Source organism: Lampris incognitus, chromosome 2 (genome assembly GCF_029633865.1).
Source record: "Lampris incognitus isolate fLamInc1 chromosome 2, fLamInc1.hap2, whole genome shotgun sequence".
Lineage (NCBI taxonomy): Eukaryota > Metazoa > Chordata > Actinopteri > Lampriformes > Lampridae > Lampris > Lampris incognitus.
Window position 1 is genome coordinate 145746717 of NC_079212.1, and position 20322 is coordinate 145767038.

The 20322-nt window shown below is 44.7% G+C and overlaps 1 protein-coding gene across 7 annotated transcripts in view; it reads left to right on the forward strand.

The window, feature by feature from the left end:
- kcnab2a (potassium voltage-gated channel subfamily A regulatory beta subunit 2a) overlaps window positions 1-17034 on the forward strand; it is a 138047-nt gene extending 121013 nt beyond the window's left edge. For 5 of the 7 annotated variants that reach the window (XM_056302124.1, XM_056302128.1, XM_056302117.1 and 2 more), the window contains 7 exons: window positions 1872-1958; window positions 3507-3592; window positions 3966-4086; window positions 5580-5674; window positions 9572-9692; window positions 11701-11789; window positions 16898-17034. In XM_056302124.1, coding sequence (XP_056158099.1) covers window positions 1872-1958; window positions 3507-3592; window positions 3966-4086; window positions 5580-5674; window positions 9572-9692; window positions 11701-11789; window positions 16898-16987 — 689 coding nt within the window. In that variant the 3' untranslated portion in view covers window positions 16988-17034. Of the gene's footprint in view, window positions 1-1871; window positions 2009-3506; window positions 3593-3965; window positions 4087-5579; window positions 5675-9571; window positions 9693-11700; window positions 11790-16897 lie in introns of all 7 variants that reach the window. The other 2 variants (XM_056302118.1, XM_056302120.1) reach the window with 2 other exon arrangements.
- The last annotated feature ends 3288 nt before the right edge of the window (window positions 17035-20322 follow it).

Below are 20322 nucleotides of genomic sequence, written 5' to 3' on the forward strand. Positions count from 1 at the left end.
GGTGAAGCAGTGACCAGGACGGCTTGGAAGAGTGGGGTAATTGGTTGGATACAATTGGGGAGAAAAATGGGGGGGGGGGGTCCCCCAAAAAATAAAAAATGAAGCTTAATTTCGATCTTACCAGTAGATGTTTGGCACCTGAGGCCTGGTGCAAATGTACCTGGTTTAACGACACGGGAGACCACAGACATGACGACGCACTGAACCTATGTTTAATATTTTAACGGTAAGAACACACCAGAGGATTGGTGTTTATGTAAACCGTTCCAGAGACTGGATCAGACTGGATTACAGTGTGTGAAAGTCTTGGCTGGTCTTGAGCCATCATGAGGAGCAGCAGCGCTGGCTGCAGTGTATTTTGAAACGTTTACATTTCAGTTTACCTCTCTGTTTAAACAGTGTATGGGAGCTGCTCCTCTAGTTGTCACGTGAGATGAGCTACAGCTCCTCTTTCTGTTCCTGCTTCTCCAAGTCCAGAAAGCCTTTGTGAGGCGTCCGGGTAGTGTAGCGGTCTGTTTTATTGCCTACCAACACGGGGATCGCTGGTTCGAATCCCTGTGTTACCTCCGACTTGGTCGGGCATCCCTGCAGACACAGTTGGCCGTGTCTGCAGGTGGGAAGCCGGATGTGGGTATGTGTCCTGGTCGCTGCACTAGCGCCTCCTCTGGTCAGTCAGGGCACCTGTTCAGGGGGGAACTGGGGGGAATTCCGCGATCCTCCCACGCGCTACGTCCCCCTGGGGAAACTCCTCACTGTCAGGTGAAAAGAATCGGTTGGCGACTCCACATGTATCAGAGGAAATGTGGTAGTCTGCAGCCCTCCCCGGGTCGGCAGGGGGGGTGGAGCAGAGACCGGGATGGCTCGGAAGAGTGGGGTTATTGGCCAGGTACAGTTGGGGAGAAAAGAGGGGGGGGGCTTTGTGTGTAAAGCCCCTTCATGTTGGACTAGCCTACTGGTAAACATCTGATCCACATCATCTTCCCACTTGTTTCATACGATCTGTTGTACACAGGTACACCACATCCGGCGGGGGACGCTTCCCGCTCGGCTCGCTCTCATTGGCTGTTGCAGATTTCTGCTCCGTACTCCATCGCTGATCCTTTCACCCTACAGGAATTCAAGTCGTAAACATCGACCGTGTTTGATATTTAGGATTCAAAGTCTGGGAGGCTCCGATCCAGTTAGTAACATTTAGACTGTCTCTTGACCCGTCACTCTACAGGGCCATTTGGGCACATAATCGGATCAGACCGGCCTCGAATCGGGAACGCCCCCCTCGATAGTCGGGAGCGGCGAATCTGCCCGACTGTCGTGTGGTGTGGAGCAGCATGTCTGCTTCTTCATAGCAAGTCTTCTCATGAGACAAGCACACCGCCAACACTTTACAATAAGGGTGCATTAATTAACATCAGTTAACACAGTCATAAGTGTTAACTAACAGTTAATTAATACAATAATAACTTCACTAGCTGTTAAGATAAGTCTCTTGTTAACATTTATGAAGGGGTTACAGGTTAATCAAGGTATTATATTAGTATTAGTCATATTAGTGATTACTAGTTAACTGTTAATTAACTGCTACTTAATGCTTATTATTACTGTGTTAACTAACATTAGTTAGTGTACCCTTATGGTAAAGAGTTACCAGCTCACTTGTCTGAAACAATATTATCTACCAGTAGGGGAAGAACATTTTAGTCGTAATATCTCGAAATGAAATTTAAGATATGAAAAGCATATATTATGTGTTTATTGTGGCGATCCGGCGGTCCCACACGGCCCCCTGCCGCGACCCGCTTGTGGGTCCCGACCCACAGTTTGACAAACCACTGCTTCATTTCCTCATCACACTGTGCTTGGCTGTTCTGCAGGTTTAAAGGCCTCGCTGGAGAGACTGCAGTTAGACTACGTGGACGTGGTTTTCGCCAACAGACCGGACCCCAACACCCCGATGGAAGGTAAAGACTGTCAGTCAGCATTCCATCCTGTTCTGTTTTCCCTCTCTGCTGTTTCTTTTACCTGGCCCCCCCCAGAGCTTACAGACACACTCCGTCCTGTGTTTTCTCATGGACCGTAGAGACTCAGATGTTAAAAAGAAGAAGCTGGCAGCAGCAGAAGGATCTATTTATAAATGCTGTGTGTTGTCAGGGTGCTGCCATCTCCTCACTCCGTCATAGAGAAGGTTGGAGATGAATGCAGCAGACCTTTAAATGGCAGTGTGTGTGTGTGTGTGTGTGTGGGCGGGCGGGCTCAGCTGGCAGGACGCTGTATCCGCTGACTCCGTGTCAGAGCGGGGTCAGAGGTCGACCCGCCGCCCACTACAAAGACCGGCTCTTCCATAGCTCCGCCCACGTGGCGTTACTTCCCCATATGTCATCTGGAGAAGTAACAGGTGCTGTTTGACATCCGTGAGCAGATTCTTCCGTCCAGCCGCCCTGTGAAAAGACCAGACCTGAGCCCCGAGTGTGTGCTTTACCAATGCTGCGGTTGTGCGGCCGTCTGTGGGGTCACGTGCCGGCTCAGATGTGTCTGCAGGGAACCATGTTTGCTTATGCCTGCAAAGAAGGCGAGGATCGTTCAAGCCCAGAAACCAAAGTGTGCGAAAAATGGAACGTTTTCTATCCTGCCTCATGTGAACAAATCATTTTTAAAGTTATGTTCTACTGACATGATGTTCTACTATCATGATGTTCTACTATCATGATGTTCTACTGACACGATGTTCTAACTATCATGGTGTTCTACTGACATGATGTTCTAACTATCATGATGTTCTACTGACATGATGTTCTAACTATCATGGTGTTCTACTGACATGATGTTCTACTATCATGATGTTCTACTGACATGATGTTCTAACTATCATGGTGTTCTACTGACATGAAGTTCGACTATCATGGTGTTCTACTAACGTGACCTACCAGCATGTTCTACTGACATGATGTTCTATTATGTTCTACTGAATATGTTCTATGTTCTACTGACATGATGTTCTACTGACATGTTCTACTATGTTTTACTGACATGGTGTTCTACTATCATGGTGTTCTACTGACATGAAGTTCTACTATCATGATGTGCTACTATCATGATGTTCTACTAATGTGACCTACCAGCATGTTCTACTGACATGATGTTCTGCTATCATGATGTTCTAACTATCATGATGTTCTACTAACGTGACCTACCAGCATGTTCTACTGACATGATGTTCTACTGACATGATGTTCTACCATCATGGTGTTCTACTGACATGAAGTTCTACTATCATGATGTTCTACTAACGTGACCTACCAGCATGTTCTACTGACATGAAGTTCTATTATGTTCTACTGAATATGTTCTATGTTCTACTGACATGATGTTCTACTGACATGTTCTACTATGTTCTACTGACATGGTGTTCTACTGACATGATGAGTGTAGACGAAAATGATGCTGCTGAGAAGGAGAAAATGATGATTATCATTGTGTGTGTGTGTGTGTGTATCTTTGTGTATTTGCAGAGACAGTGAGGGCAATGACACACGTGATAAATCAAGGCATGGCCATGTACTGGGGAACTTCCCGCTGGAGCCCCATGGAAATCATGGTGGGAATAAGCCAATATGTGGACACACACACACAAATACACATTCTTATTGGCAGTGTTGTTCCCTCAGCTGTGTCGCTCCATTATTTAGCAGAAATCATCTGAATCATTTTTTGTTGATGAGATTCTTGGAGAATGTTTGTTTGTGTATCTGTGAAGCACTCTTCACTCTTGCAGAATTATAATTTCATTGATGGAAATTCCGACAACGCCTTTGTCAAGAACCTTTTTCCACACAAAACAAGATGGAAAATAAAAACTAAAAACCTCAACTTTATAAACAAATGTAGGAAGCGTCTACATTCCTGCGTATGTTTGCTCACCACCTCCTTCGCTCCTCTTATTTCTTGCCGTGTCCTCGTTTGCCCTGCAGGAGGCGTACTCTGTGGCTCGCCAGTTTAACCAGATCCCTCCCATCTGCGAGCAGGCGGAGTACCACATGTTCCAGAGGGAGAAGGTGGAGGTGCAGCTCCCGGAGCTCTTCCATAAGATCGGTGAGCGGGCGGAGCGGGTGCAGCTGTGCTGGAATGTAAATATGAGAGGATGTGGGAGGAGCTGGGGATTAAACAGCCTGACAGAACAGCTCATCTCTGTCCCGGCCAGGCCGCTCGCCATGCAGCAACTGTTAGAACTCACAGCAGGCTCCGTCGACAGGGGTTGTCAGCGTGAAAACACAACTCTCTTGAAGAGAACTGTCAGTAGATTTGCTTTATTTGTTCCAGTTTGACTTGCTGGTCTTGGCGATATTTAAAGTCACCAAAACACTCTGGTCTCCATCTGGAAGAAGGTTCCTTACGAAACACTTCCACAAGTAATGTGCCACAACAGACACGTAGCCGGAGTCAGAAAGGTCGTTTTCACTGAACAAACCTGAACTCTTATTGATCCGAGGTGAAGTCGGGTCAGCGCTCCATTAGGACAAACACACGAGTTACTGGTGGGTTGAGACACACCCGCGGTGTTGACCTGTGACACATGTAGGGTCGGTGCAGAGAGCAGGTTTACAGAAGGAAGTCTTGTTGAGGAGTGTGTTGTTGAGGTGTGTGTGTTGTTGAAGAGTGTGTTGTTGAGGTGTATATGTTGTTGAAGAGTGTGTTGTTGAGTGTGTGTTGTTGAGGTGTGTGTGTTGTTGAAGAGTGTGTTGTTGAGGTGTGTGTGTGTTGTTGAAGAGTGTGTTGTTGAAGAGTGTGTTGTTGAGGAGTGTGTGTTGTTGAGGTGTGTGTGTGTTGTTGAAGAGTGCGTGTTGTTGAGGTGTGTGTGTTGCTGAGGTGTGTGTGTTGCTGCCAGCCTACAGGTAGAAGTGTTACACGTGTACAGAAACGTCTCTGTTCCATTAGCCTGCACACAGGATGTGATGTAACAGTCGCTACGCCACACTCCAGAGGTAGCATTCACACAAAACACCAGTTCATGTAGCGCTTGATGTTTTAGAAAAGCACACTACGAATAAAATACATTATAATGTTGTTATTATAATTATTATTATTATCCGTCCACCCATTATCCAAACCGCTTATCCTGCTCTCAGGGTCGTGGGGATGCTGGAGCCTATCCCAGCAGTCATTGGCCATTTATTTATTTAGTTTTTTATTATTTTATTTTATTTGTTTATTATTTTTTAATAGTTTACGATTTCATTGTTTGTTTTAGTTTTATTATTAGTTATATTATTATATTATTATTAATAATATAATTAAAATTATAATAATATTATTAATTATTGGTATTATACTATACTAGTATATTATACTATTCTTCGATACTATACTAGTATATTAGTTTATTATTTTTAATTAGTCTTTTAGTTTATTGGGTATTATTATTATTTTATTAAAATATTAATCCAAATCCAAACCTGTCATTGGTTATCATAGAGGACATCAGGTGACACCATCATGAATCTACTGCTTTGTAAAGACATGGTCAAGATAGGAATCCGTGATGATGATGATGATGATGATGAAGATCTTTGCTTTCTGTCTCTCAGGGGTGGGAGCGATGACATGGTCCCCGCTAGCCTGTGGGATCATCTCAGGAAAATACGACAGCGGGGTACCGCCTTACTCCCGGGCCTCTCTGAAGGTAGCCTCCGCCTTCTTCCTCCTCCTCTTCCTCGTTCTCTGTGTGTCTTCCTCTGTTTATCTGCAGCCCTACTAGCTTTGTCACGGTGGGCGGATGTCCTGGTAGTGTTCGGTATCAGAACACACCGGTGTTATGAACTGCACACCGTCATTGCTGTTAGGATAAATGTTCATACTGTCACACTGGCGGTGAAGTCTGGCGACTTGATTAAATTAATGACATATGTCTAACAACGGGCCAATCATTAATTAACAACAACGAAAGAGAGAGAGCTGACATGTTAGAAAACTGCGTTTTTAGTGCTGAATGGACTTGTAGAAAACAGACCAAACGTCACTTCCTGCTGCAGTTCTCACCAGTGGTAGGTCGGCATGAGAGAACATGAATACAGCATGAAATAACGAATGCCAACAATGCCCTCTAGTGGCAGGGGACTGCAATACCAGTTATCGATAATAAAAGAACTGCGCAGGGTTCCCACGCATCTTCGAAAACCTGGAAAATAGCTGACCAATTTTCCAGTCATGGAAAACACATGGAAAATGAGAGAAAAACTAAAATGTCCTGGAAAATCTTGTGTTGTCCTGGAAAATTATTTCAGCAATCTTCTATTTTCCTTTAGCTTAGCGTTAACTACTAGGCAATCTATCAGAGCGCCCCAAAATGAATATTTCCCCCCTGCGTTATTCTAGGATCAATTTGTCATGATTTCTCAGCATGTAAGAGATGGTTTCATAGATGAGTTATAGCCACAGACTGCACGTCTTTTAAATCAGACTTCCACAGAGAGGACCATATCCCTGTCTGTCATACCAGCTAGATCATCACTGAAAATGTCCTGGAAAAGTCCTGGAAAACGATCTCTAGAAAAGAGTGTGAACCCTGACAGCGTTATAAACATGTTATTACCGTTACAAGGCTCACTATAAACATGTTATTACCGTGACAAGTCTAGCTCTAAACATGTTATTACCGTGACAAGTCTCACTCTAAACATGTTAATCTGTGACAAGTCTAGCTCTAAACAGTTGATTACCATGACAAGTCTCACTCTAAACATGTTATTACCATGACAAGTCACAATTCAATTCAATTCAATTCAATTCAATGTATTGTCATTAAAAACAATGTGCAGGCACATGTTAAAAATTAAATGAGGGCTGTGGCTTCACCAAACAGTGCAAGACAGACACAGACAAACACAGCAAACACAATATAAGATATACAAACATGAAGACCAAAAGCTAAAAATAAGTTAAAAAAAAAAAAAAGCTGTAGTACAAAATATTTAAAAATATCTACAGACATTCAGTGGGTAGCCAGGTTCAGGTGGGCAACAGCTTGTGGAAAGAAGCTGTTTTTGAGCCTGGTAGTGCGGGCTCTGAGGCTCCTGTAGCGCCTCCCAGAGGGCAGGGGGGAGAACAGTCCATGGTTGGGGTGGGTGGGATCTCTGCTGATGCTCAGACCCCTTCGAAGGCAGCGTTTGTGATAAATGTCTTTTATGGCTGGGAGCTGGGTACCGGTGATATGCTGGGCCGCCTTGACGACCCGCTGCAGAGCTTTCTGGTCTACTGAGGTACAGTTGCCATACCACACTGAGATGCAGATGGTCAGGATGCTCTCTATGCTGCAGTGGTAGAAGTTGGGGAGAATTTTGGGAGATAGACGAGCGCTCCTCAGCCTCCTCAGGAAATGCAGGCATTGTTGGGCCTTTTTCAAAAGGGCCTGGGTGTTTGACGTCCAGGAGAGGTCTCGCTGATGTGGACTCCAAGGAATTTAAAGGTGGAAACATGCTCCACTTCCACCCCATTGATGTGTATGGGGGAGTGGCTGCAGCTTCTAGACCTCCTGAAGTCCACAGTCAGCTCCTTTGTCTTCTGCACATTGAGGACAAGATTGTTGGTAGTGCACCATGTGAGGTGCTGAATCTCGTCCCTGTAGGCCGTCTCGTCATTGTTGGTGATACGGCCAATGACTGTGGTGTCATCTGCAAACTTAACTATAACATTTGAAGGGTGAGATGGCAGGCAGTCGTGGGTAAAGAGGGAGAGAAAGAGGGGGCTCAGAACAGAGCCTTGAGGGGCACCTATGCTGAGGGTCTGGGTGGAGGGGGTGTGGTCACCTAACCTAACAGACTGAGGTCTGTTGGTCAGGAAGTCCAGGGTCCAGATACAGAGGGAGGGGTTGAGGCCAAGGGAGAGGAGTTTGGTGGTTAGTTTGGTGGGGATGATAGTGTTGAAGGCAGAGCTGTAATCTATGAACAGCATCCGGATGTATGTGTTGTTAAGTTCAAGGTGGGTCAGAGCAACGTGCAGGGCAGTGGCAATGGCATCCTCAGTAGACCTTTTGGGACGGTAGGCGAACTGATGTGGGTCGAATGTGGGGGGGGGATAATGTTTTTGATGTGAGCCAGAACCAGTCTCTCAAAGCACTTCATGGGAATGGGGGTGAGTGCTATGGGTCGGTAGTCATTCAGACATGTGGATGTTGGTTTCTTGGAGACAGGGATGATAGAGGTGGTCTTAAAACATGCCGGGACTTTAGATTGGGACAGTGAGAGGTTAAATGCAGGTGTGAAGACCTCAGCCAGCTGGTCGGCACATTCCCGGTAGACCCAACCCGGTATGCCGTCCGGTCCGGCAGCCTTCCGTGTGTTCACTCTGCACAGAGTTCAGTCTAGCTCTAAACATGTTATTACCACGACAAGTCTAGCTCTAAACATGTTATTACCATGACATGTGTCACTCTAAACACATTATTACCGTGACAAGTCTCGCTCTAAACATGTTATTACCGTGATGAGTCTAGCTCTAAACATGTTATTACCGTGACAACTCTCACTCTAAACATGTTATTACCATGACAAGTCTAGCTCTAAACAGGTTATTACAATGACAAGTCTCACTCTAAACATGTTAATACTGTGACAAGTCTAGCTCTAAACATGTTATTACCACAAGTCTAGCTCTAAACATGTTATTACCGTGATGAATCTCACTCTAAACATGTTATTATCGTGACAAGTCTCACTGTAAACATGTTATTATCGTGACAAGTCTCACTGTAAACATGTTATTATCGTGACAAGTCTAGCTGCCATCATATCAGTTTATTACCCATGATCCTTACTGCTCTTCTGTCATAACACATGTTCTCTTTGTGTGTTTGTTTCAGGTTTGAGGTCTCCCCTAGAAATGTTTGTGTGTTTTCAGTCCTTGCACACACACACACAAACACACACAAACACACACACCCACACACACACACACACACACACAAGCTTTTACACTGTGTTCGCTGGACAGGACATGTGTTCAACACGGGGACCTTCCTGTGCTGGACTGGCGTGTTAGTGCGTGTGTGCAGATTGTGTGTCTGTGATTGTGTGTGCAGTAAAGTACATAGTGCTTCCTGGTTCGTGGAGCTGGTTCTGCATCTTGGTGTTGTGCAGACAGGTGTGTTGAATGTGGTGGTGTCGTACAGCGCCGTGTGGCGCCGGCCGGGTCATACAGTTCTGAGACGATTTTAGGGTCATGATGAGACGCCACACTGACTTATTTCTTTAGTTTGGCCTCACCTCCGGTACGTGAAGACTAATGTCACCTTCATCACTACTTCAAAACTCACCCAACCTCACTGTCTCACATGGCACGTCAGACAGTCTGCATTATAATAACACACCGAGCCTTATGTGGATGGATGATTATTTACGTCCCGTGTGTGTGTGTGTGTGTGTGTGTCAGTCAAAGGTTAGTCCGCTCAGCTCCGTTAACCTCCCTGGGAGGCGCGAGGCAGCGGAGGACAGAGTCACGTGTTTAAAAACACCGCCCTGCCGACGCCGTGGCGCCGGCGTCGGCAGGGCGGTGTTTTTGAGCAGGTGTGCTGTGTTTCTGACAGGGCTACCAGTGGTTGAAGGACAAGATCTTGAGCGAGGAGGGCCGGCGTCAGCAGGCGAAGTTGAAAGAGCTGCAGGCAATCGCGGAGCGGCTGGGCTGCACGCTGCCCCAGCTCGCCATCGGTACGCAGATAAACGCTGCCGCTCTCTCTCTTTCTGTCTGTCTGTCCGTCCCCTCTTCCTCTCCACGCCTTCCACTCCTCTTCACCACTGGCCGGCGTACACCGCCGCCCCGGGGGGCCGGGGAATTTCTCCTGTTTGTTGTGATGTTGTGTGTGTGTGCGTGTGTGTGTGAGTCAGACTTCAGTGTGGTTTTAAGAACACAGGTTTGAGAGAAGCTGCTGAAAGTAAAATTGTACATGTCACAGTTAGGAGCGTCCCGGTAGCGTGGCGGTCTGTTCTGTTACCTACCAACACAGTGATCGCCGGTTCGAATCCCCGTGTTACCTCCAGCTTGGTCGGGGGTCCCTGCAGACACAACTGGCCGTGTCTGCAGGTGGGAAGCCGGATGTGGATGTGTGTCCCGGTCGCTGGACTAGCGCCTCCTCTGGTCAGTCGGGGCGCCTGTTCAGGGGGGAGGGGGAACTGGGGGGAATAGCGTGATCCTCCCACGTGCTACGTCCCCCTGGTGAAACTCCTCACTGTCAGGTGAGAAGAAGCGGCTGGTGACTCCACATGTATGGGAGGAGACATGTGGTAGTCTGCAGCCCTCCCCGGGTCAGCAGAGGGGGTGGAGCAGAGACCGGGACGGCTCGGCAGAGTGGGGTAAATGGCCGGGTACAGTTGGGGTGAAAAGGGCGGGAAAGCCCCCCAAAAAAAGAAAAAAAGGGTACATGTCACCGTCCAGGGTGTGCGTTCAGGCAGACGTGTGTTCGTTAACGCGTGCTGAAGGTCCCTGCTGTTCATCACAGCCGGGCGGTGCAGCGGCCCAGAAATCCCCCGTCAGCAGTAAAAATGTTGCCAAACATAAACTCGCTCAGCGGCTAATATCGATTTCCAGCCAGGCAGGAAATGATCCCGGACCCTCGCGGGGTCGTTAGCGGCGTCAGAGAAACGCGAGACGGCGCGTGGCCGTGCGGCTCCGCGTGCTGTCTGGGGGCGCGTCAGGCAGCGTTTCCTGACCCGCACTCACAGGTGGGGTTTCACGGCCCATCAGCGGGCGGCCGAGGCCCCCCCGGTCTTGTGGAGTCGGGGCTAGTCCAGCTCGCGGCGCGTGGAGCTGTGTGTACACCCGGTGTGTGTCGAGTTGAGACTAAAGATGAGACATCAGCACCGACCCGGCAGGAGTCTGCTTGTGGAGGAACAGGTGGTGAATTTGGGACACAGGCTGTGGTGGAAGTGGGAAAGTTGAGTTTAAAAATGCAGGATTTGAACCCGGACTCGGCGTTACGACCCGAGGGAACAACCTGCTTCCAGATCCAGAGAGGACCCGCAGGCCACGGTCCTCTTCTGTACACCCGCTGTGACAACCTGTCTCCCCACTGTTTCCCCTACTAGTGTATTGGAGAGCGTCACCTGTCCAAATACACAGGTTGGGAGGGGGGGGGGGGGGGGTCTGTGCCCTACCAACACGGGGATCGCCAGTTCAAATCCCCGTGTTACCTCCGGCTTGGTCGGGCGTCCCTACAGACACAATTGGCCGTGTCTGCAGGTGGGAAGCCGGATGTGGGTATGTGTCCTGGTCGCTGCACTAGCGCCTCCTCTGGTCAGTCGCTGTGCCTTCCCACGCACTACGTCCCCCTGGTGAAACTCCTCACCGTCAGGTGAAAAGAAGCGGCTGGTGACTCCACATGTATGGGAGGAGGCATGTGGCAGTCTGCAGCCCTCCCCGGACCTGCAGAGGGGGTGGAGCAGCTCAGAAGGGTGGGGTAATTGACTGGGTACACTTGGTGAGAAAAACAGAGACCCCCCCCACTCACACACACACACACACAAAATACACGAGTTGGTTAGGTGTGTGTGTTTGAGGTGTTGGGGGTTTGTCTCATTGTGAGAGTGTGTTAATGGTGTAATAATGACTGTATATGTGTGTTAGTTGAGATGGTGTGTGTTGTTAGTGTGCATGTGTGTGCCTATGAATGTTAAGTGTGTGTGTGTGTGTGTGTGATCACTGTTTACCGGTCTCCTACAGCGTGGTGTCTACGGAACGAGGGGGTGAGCTCCGTCCTGTTAGGGGCGTCCAACACGGACCAGTTGATGGAGAACATAGGAGCGATACAGGTGAGCCCACGGCCACGTGTGTGTGTGTGTGTGTGTGTGTGTGTGTGTGTGTGTGTGTGTGTGTGTGTGTGTGTGTGTGTGTACATGTTTAACTATCCTTATGTGGACCAAATGTCCTCATTAGGATAGAAAAACCAGAAATCTCCTACCTTGTGTGGACCTTTTAGAGGTCCTCACAAGTAAAAGGGTCTATTTTAGGGTTAGGGCTTGATTTTAGGGTTACAGTTAGAATTAGGGTAAGGGTTAGGGTTAGGTTAAGCTTAGGGTAAGGGTTAGGCATGTAGTTTGCGTGGTTAAGGTTAAGGGCTACAAAATTAATGTAGTCAATGAGGGGTCCTCATAAGGATAGTGAAACGAGTTTGTGTGTGTGTGTGCACACGCATGTGTGTGTGTTAGGGGTGTACGAAAATATCGATACACTGGAGTATCACGATATTATCTTTTGTGATACTGTATCGATTCTCTAAACCACAATATCGATTTTTATTTGTGTGCATGTGAAGGTTCATGACAAACATGTTGTGTTGTGTGTAACTCCACAACTGCTAGATAACAGTGTTGTAACCTATCTTCAGCCACGTGACTCTTCCACTCCAACACAACAACATAAACTGAGACAGGAAGTAGCATAGCACAAAGAACACAGGCCTATGAAACCACAATATATCGCCTTTCTTACAGTATCACAATATATCACCTTTCTTACAGTATCACAATACATCACCTTTCTTAGTATCGCAATATATCGCCTTTATTACAGTATCACAATATATCGCCTTTCTTAGTATTGCAATACATCACCTTTCTTACACTGTCGCAATATATCGCCTTTCTTAGTATCGCAATATATCACCTTTCTTAGTGTCGCAATATATCACCTTTCTTACAGTATCCCAATATATCACCTTTCTTACAGTATCACAATATATCACCTTTCTTAGTATCACAATATATCACCTTTCTTACAGTATCCCAATATGTCACCTTTCTTACAGTATCACAATATATCACCTTTATTACAGTATCACAATATATCGCCTTTCTTAGTATTGCAATACATCACCTTTCTTACACTGTCGCAATATATCACCTTTCTTAGTGTCGCAATATATCACCTTTCTTACAGTATCACAATATATCATCTTTCTTAGTATTGCAATATATCACCTTTCTTACAATATCACAGTATATCACAATGTATTGAATAACGTAACCCCTGTATCGTGATACGTATCATATCGCCACATTCTTGACAACACACAGCCCTACTCTGTGTGTGTTTGTGTGTGTGTGTGTGTGTCTGTCCTGTGTTCACCATTGAGAAGGACAACGACATCAACGGCCCCATTGGCTTTCGCCCTTAAATTGAAGAAGACCCCACCTGACCTGTGTCCTGGTCCATATTCCTGCCTAATGGTCCATCATAACATTGTCTCAGCTGAGGGGAACAGCAAGGCCTCATGGGTAGTTTGCTGTTACACGCTTGGGCGCTTTACTCTACACATTAATGAGGTTGGCATAGTTGGGGTTGGCAGCAAGATCGGAGGCTACCGCTTCCTGTCCACATAAGATTGCACTTGGTTAATGGGAATCTCAGACCAATGGGGGGGGGCTTCTGTCCCGTCCTCCGGCCTCAGGTGTTGTTCCACATCCCTCCCTCTGGTCACACATGACTGTTGTGTGTGTGTGCGCATTTTGTAGTATATGTGCGTATGCTTGCTACTCATCCTTGTGTGTCCCCCATCTCCTCTACTGTGGTATTTGGTTTGTGAAATGTTGTGCTCACATTAGCAGGGGTCGCTCCGGTCCATTATTCCTTACATAACATGCTGATGTGAGCGGTGGTGATGGAGGAGCCGGTCACGTGACCCAAGTCAAGTCCAATTTATTTGTATCGCACTTAAATCACCGTTTAGTGCCGGAGGGCTTTACATTCACATTACATCCCCCAAAACACAGAAATAGGGGAAATGACAAAGTACGACACTCGTAAACTCAGACGAGGACAATAAAATCTATGTAAAAAAAAGAAAGAAAAGAAAATGGGAAAAGCAGGAGAGCAGGAACTCCCTCTTCCATGACTGCAGAACAAGTTGATCTTGAATATTAGCAAAACATGTCATTTTTCATTTACCTTTATTTAACCAGGTTAATCCCACTGAGATTAAAATCTCTTTTACAGGAGAGACCTGGCCAAGAATGGCAGCTGTACACCTGTTTCAGCACACACTCACATGAAGACAACAGAATAGCTCAAAGTGCAAAATAGCATCAAAATGAAGGGAAAAGATACAAACCTGTTATCAAAAAAAAAATTGTCATGTAGGGTTACAGCTGTGTGTGCATGCGTGTGTGTGTGTGTGTGTGTGTTTAGAGGGGGATTCACAGTGATGATATAAACCTACCACGCCAGAATTTAGTTTCTACAGAATAATAGCTTTAAATAAATATATAGTTTTATTGTAGATAATAGTTTTAAATAAATAAAGTTTTATTGTAAATAATAGTTTTAAATAAAGTTTTATTGTAAATAATAGTTTTAAATAAATAAATAAATAGTTTTATTGTAAATAGTTGTATAGTAAATAATAGTTTTGAAGAAATAAATAGTTGTATTGTAAATAATAGTTTTAAAGAAATAAATAAATAGTTTTATTGTAAATAGTTTTAAATAGTTGTATAGTAAATAATAGTTTTGAAGAAATAAATGGTTTTATTGTAAATAATGGTTTTGAATAAATAGTTGTATTGCAAATTATTGTTTTAAATAAATTAATAAATAGTATTGTAAATAATAGTTTTGAATAAATAGTTGTGTTGCACATAATAGTTTTAAATGAATAAATAGTTTTATTGTAAATAATAGTTTTAAATTAATAAATAGTTTTATTGTTAATAATAGTTTTAAATAAATAAATAAATAGTTTGAAATAGTTTTATTGTAAATAATGGTTTTAGATAAATAAATTAATAGTTTTATTGTAAATAATAGTTTTAAATGAATAAATAGTTTTATTGTTAATAATAGTTTTAATTCAATTCAATTTTATTGTCATTAAAAACAATGTGCAGGCATATGTTAAAAATGAAATGAGGGACCACAGTAGCCGCTGCGTCCAGTGCGCCGCCATCTTGGATCACAATAGTACACACTACAATAGTAATAAACATTAGTAAGGCAGTGTTTGGTTTGGTGGTAACTAGTAGTAATAAACATTAGTAAGACAGTGTTTGGTGGTAAATAACAGTGATAAACATTAGTAAGACAGTATTTGGTGGTAAATAACAATAATAAACATTAGTAAGACAGTTTTTGGTTTGGTGGTAAATAGTAGTAATAAACATTAGTAAGACAGTGTTTGGTGTGGTGGTAAATAACAGTAATAAACATTAGTAAGACAGTGTTTGATGGTCAATAACAATATTAAACATTAGTAAGTAACACAGTGTTTGGTGGTAAATAACAGTGATAAACATTAGTAATTCAGTGTTTGGTTTGGTGCTATATAACTTTGGTGCTAAATAACATACTATAAATACTAAAATATAGCATTACATCAGACATCTATTTCAATATTCATCTTAAATATACTACTAAATATAAATACTACAATATAACATTACATCACACATATCTATTTCAATATTCATCTTAAGTCTCTATTTTAGAAAGTTGGCTACATCCGTCCAGAAAGTCTAGAAAAGCGCTATATAAATGTAATAATAATAAGTATTATTATTATTAGGATTATTATATACACTGGAAGAATAGATGGGTAATAATACTCTGTTTTTCTAGTCCACAAAAATCACTCGTATAATCAATACCTAGTGTGAATCTTTCTAACAAGCCTTACCGGATCGGTTCTATGCAATATCTTCCTTAAACTGGTTATTGATCCAGTATTGATCACAACCTGTCCACACTTTCTTCCACCATATCATTAAATAATGAGGACCAGAAATTTCTACAAGATAGGACATTGACACCACTAAGTGTGTCGCTAATATTTGTGTTAGAGCGCTTCTTTCACCAATGTAAAGATAACGATCCCCACCTAGTGGTGGAATGCAGTATTACAGTTTGTAAGTTGCAGTCCAATCCTGAAGATTTACATGCAAACTGTCCTTTTTCGTTACATTTTATCTGGTGTATTTAAGTCACTAAACGTTATTCAGTAAAACACTATGTCCTGTTCACTAGTACCTTTCATCCGGGACTCCTTTGGGTTTTGGACAGTTGTAAAATCCATTTAAAAATACCCAGTGTATCTCCTCTTCATCTCAGTTGTTAATGATGTGAAAGATAACCATGGGTAATCGTTGTTCCGAATGGGTCGCTGTGACCCAAGCGGAACAGGAGCGTTAAGGATCCCGCTGAGGTTCATCACATTGAGCTGTTCTGTAATGTAAAGTACAATATCAAACCAAAACTAGTTTACCACATTATACTCCCTCAAATACTACAGACCTCACTTTATGAGAAATCCCAGGTGTTGAATTCTCGTTATCATTATTTTCAACAACCAAATTGTGTATCACAATATGACAAAATGTGAATTTCACCCCAGTACGATAAAAGTGAAAGAAAATAAACGATAATATTGAATTATTGCTCTGTGCTGTCTTCAGGATGTCAACACCTTCTGTAGAAATGGTGTGTGACCAGCCTCTGTTTGTAATACAGATTTATACATTTATAGTGTGGGTTTACAAATGTGCAGTATACCTCATGTTAGTAGCGTCGGTTTGTTAGTTTTTAGTTTCCAGTGTTGATCACGCTTCTTTTTAACTGACTTGATATATAAGCAGTTACTCCAAATAACCGGAAATAATAATAATAGGTAATAATAATTATTATAATAATAACAATGGGACATATACATGATTGGTTCTTCTTATTTGGAGTGGCTATTCTTATAGTATAACTTTGCAGTTTAAGTTTATAATCTTGTTGTATGTTTACAGTATGCAGTTGCAAGTTTGAAGTGTGAATGTGTAGTGTGTGTAGTGTGTGTGGTGTGTAGTGTGTGCAGTTTGTAGTGTGTGTTTATGATGTTTTTCTGTAGTCAGCTGTTCTTTCCTTTTCTGTTCTCCATCTTCTTCAGGTTCTTCCGAAGTTGTCGTCCTCCATCACACATGAGGTGGACAGTATCCTGGGGAACAAGCCATACAGTAAAAAGGACTACCGCTCCTAACGCGTGGCCCGGCTCCGCCCCCACCCCCCACCCCCGGGCGCCACCCAGCCAGGGCTTCAGCGCCCCCACCTTTGCCTGATCCTCCGTTTGCTTGAGCTTCTACTGAATGAGCCCCCCCGGCGCATGAGTCCGGCCTCACCTCGGCCACCCAGGGCCCCTCACCCAGGGCCCCTCACCTAGAGTAACCAGGATACGATAGCAGGAAGGAGGAGAAGAAGAAAAAATAATATTTACAGTCGCCTCCACGGGACAGAAGGGACTGACGAGAGAGAGATGAAGGCTACGCGCTCATAGTGAAGTCATGTACACATTCAGCTGAGATGTTTAGAACAAGAGAAACGACACGTTACCACAACTAAAGCACACGCTTGCTTGGCAGCCAGAGTATCTATTTATTTTATTTTGGGCTTTTTTTTCTCCTCGGGAAAAAAAAAAAGCTGAATGCGTTCAAAAAGGAAGGTCAAATTCATATCTTAGGAATATATAGAACATCACTCTGTTCACATGAACCACAACCACACACACACACACCTACACATCGCCGTGTCCTCCTAACTTCAGTTTACAATGCCTGTGTGTGTGTGTGTGTGTGTGTGTGTCTGTGTGTGTGTTGGCTACATTAGTGTAAAAGCCGTCTCAGGCTTAAGAAATCGGCACTTTAGTAGAGTCAGTGTGAGGATGGGTGTTGACAGATTGTCCCTGTGAGTCATTGCACTGTAGATGTCCGTCACCTTCCCGTCTCATGCTCTCCTTCCTTCTCTCTAACAGCTCGTCCTTTTCATCTCTCCATCCACCCCCCCCCCTTCGTTTATCCTTCGTCCTACTATATGGCGGGTTGTCCCGTCTGATTATAATGTCCTCCCTCCCTCCGTCTCATCTTCTGTCTCACAGTCTCTCTGCTTCAGTCTGACAACACTAAAGGGAGACGGTTGTAAAACGAGCGCCCTCTGGTGGAGGAGCTTGTCCTTTATCAATTCATGTACTAAGTGAGCCTTCTGCTCTGGCCAGCTGGGGGCGTACGTACAACGCATAGACGGACCTTGTGCTGGACTCAGCTGCCGCGGAGGAGATGAGCTTTTGGAACAAACTGCGGAGGAGGAAGGAGCTGCAGACAGCGTTGTGTTCAGGTGTTCGTTGTGTTCAGGTTCGTTGTGTTCAGGTGTTCGTTGTGTTCAGGTTCGTTGTGTTCAGGTGTCCGTTGTGTTCAGGTGTTGTGTTCCTCTTCACTGTCCCCACACTCTTCTGTCTGCAGGCTGCTGGTGTCAACGCTGTAAATGGTCGTACCGGTGCCATGTGAACGTCTCACTTCAGATCCGGGCGGGTTCAGAAAGTGTTTTGCCTTATTTACAGTAGCATCGAACGCCGCTGCCCCCTCCCCTCCCCCCGGCCCGGTGTCCCTGGTTTACAGTATACGGGAAACACTGACTGGTTTATTTGGTTCCGCGTATGTAGTCGTTCCTCCTCAACGGGAGCCGGAGGACTCCTGTCATCGGAGGGCCAGCAGCTCAGGGAGCAGAAAGGGGGTTTCTAAAGGGTAGTTTGGTTTGCGGGGTTTTCACGATGTGGTGTCGGACAAACTCGGGGGTACCCTTTTATGTCTGGCTGCACGTTATTATGAATCCCACGACACTTCTAGGCAAGACGCGCCCTGCGTAGCATCCAGGTGCTAGGATTCTAGGAAGATCTGCCCCTACTCTGCCTCTGATTAGCTAACCTTAACCCTGCCCTAACCTTAACCAACCCAACCAACGGTGGCGGCGAGTACTGGCCAATCCTAGCGCTTGAATGCTGTGTGGGGCGTGTCTTGCCTAGAAGTGTACTAAGAATCCCACGGCGTGCAGTTTGACGCCATGCAGTATGATGAGTTTAGCCTACGCGTACAAAAAATACTATACTTGAAAGTATACTTCAGTATAATTTTGTTTAGTATATCTGATAGGTACTTAAAAAGTATACTCACTGATTTTTAGTTTACAATAAGTAAACTAATAGTACACTTGAGTTAAGTACTTTTTTGTAAGGGTAGTTTAGCTTTGGTGTGCTGGTTGTCGACCACATCAGCAGCAGCTAATATATTAAATTATTGTTCTTTATATATCGAGTTTCCCTTGTGCGCCCTATATTCAAATCTGGCATCTTTCAACTAGCGCCTCCAAATGGTGGCTATTCGTCATTAATCCAGAAGAAGAAAGTGTCCCTTCACATGATGACGACAGAGTTGGCGTGTTGTTCTATGCAGCTCACTCCAAATATAGCTAAAAAAGTGTTATAAAATTGCTAAAGTATACGCCAGTTACTCCAGCTACTCTAGTTACTCCAGTTACGGCAATCGCTGTGTAAATGTGTGCACAACATTCTTCCATGCTGTACTTTATTTACAGTGTTTCTTTTGTTAAACTTCAAGCTAGTGAGGCCATTATTGAAGAACAATGGCGTAATGGCCGCCATTGTTCTCCGCTAGCTAGCTAGCTGACATTTGGTTACATGTCTCTATGAGTAGGGCTGCAGTTGAGCTGACAATACATGAACAACATCTGTCTGTTCATTCTGATTGTGCCAGAAGTGAGTGGGCCTGCAGCAGCGACCCTGGATTCAGCAGACGGGTGTGGTTTCTACACAGCCAGAACGGGGGGGGGGGGTCACATAAGAACAAAGTAGAAACCTTGTAAACCAAATTATCCTTTTCTGAGGTAGAATGAGTGCATGGTGCACGCGTGGTCCGCAGGCTGTATTGACCTGTAACATGTCTGGTCCATGTGGACACTGCAGAGGACCCGTCCCACCAGTGACATGTCACGTGGCTTAAGCCAAAGACTTTCCACATCCCTCCTGACAACACGTCCCCTGTGTCTCACTTCCTGCAAGAATAACAGACAGATAGAACAAGCTGGATAGAACGCGCTTTCCGGATGATTTCTAATAGTATGGACTTTATTCCGTACTACACACACACGTGTGTGTGTGTTTACACGTGACCGTGCTATTAAATGCTTAACAGGATCGAGGAGGTTTTTCTTCATTTCAGGCAGCGGATTATCGCACAACACCTCAGGTGTTGCGCTCTGAAGAGAAGTTCAGCGCTGGCCTTTATCGTAGTCACTCTTTTTGTGTGCTTCCTTACTGTGATCAAAGCACAAAGCGGAGAGCATGAAAACCCACCCTCACAGCATGGCCCCCCTTCACCCAAACCACCTCCGGGACTCAGTGCTACGTACCTGACTAATAAGTATGTAAATAACGAGTCTTGCTGACAGCAGATACGATACCCATTCTGAGACGTTTTACCAAGACTGGTTTTCGGTGTGAATGCGAGAGGTGGAGGGAGTGTGTGTACA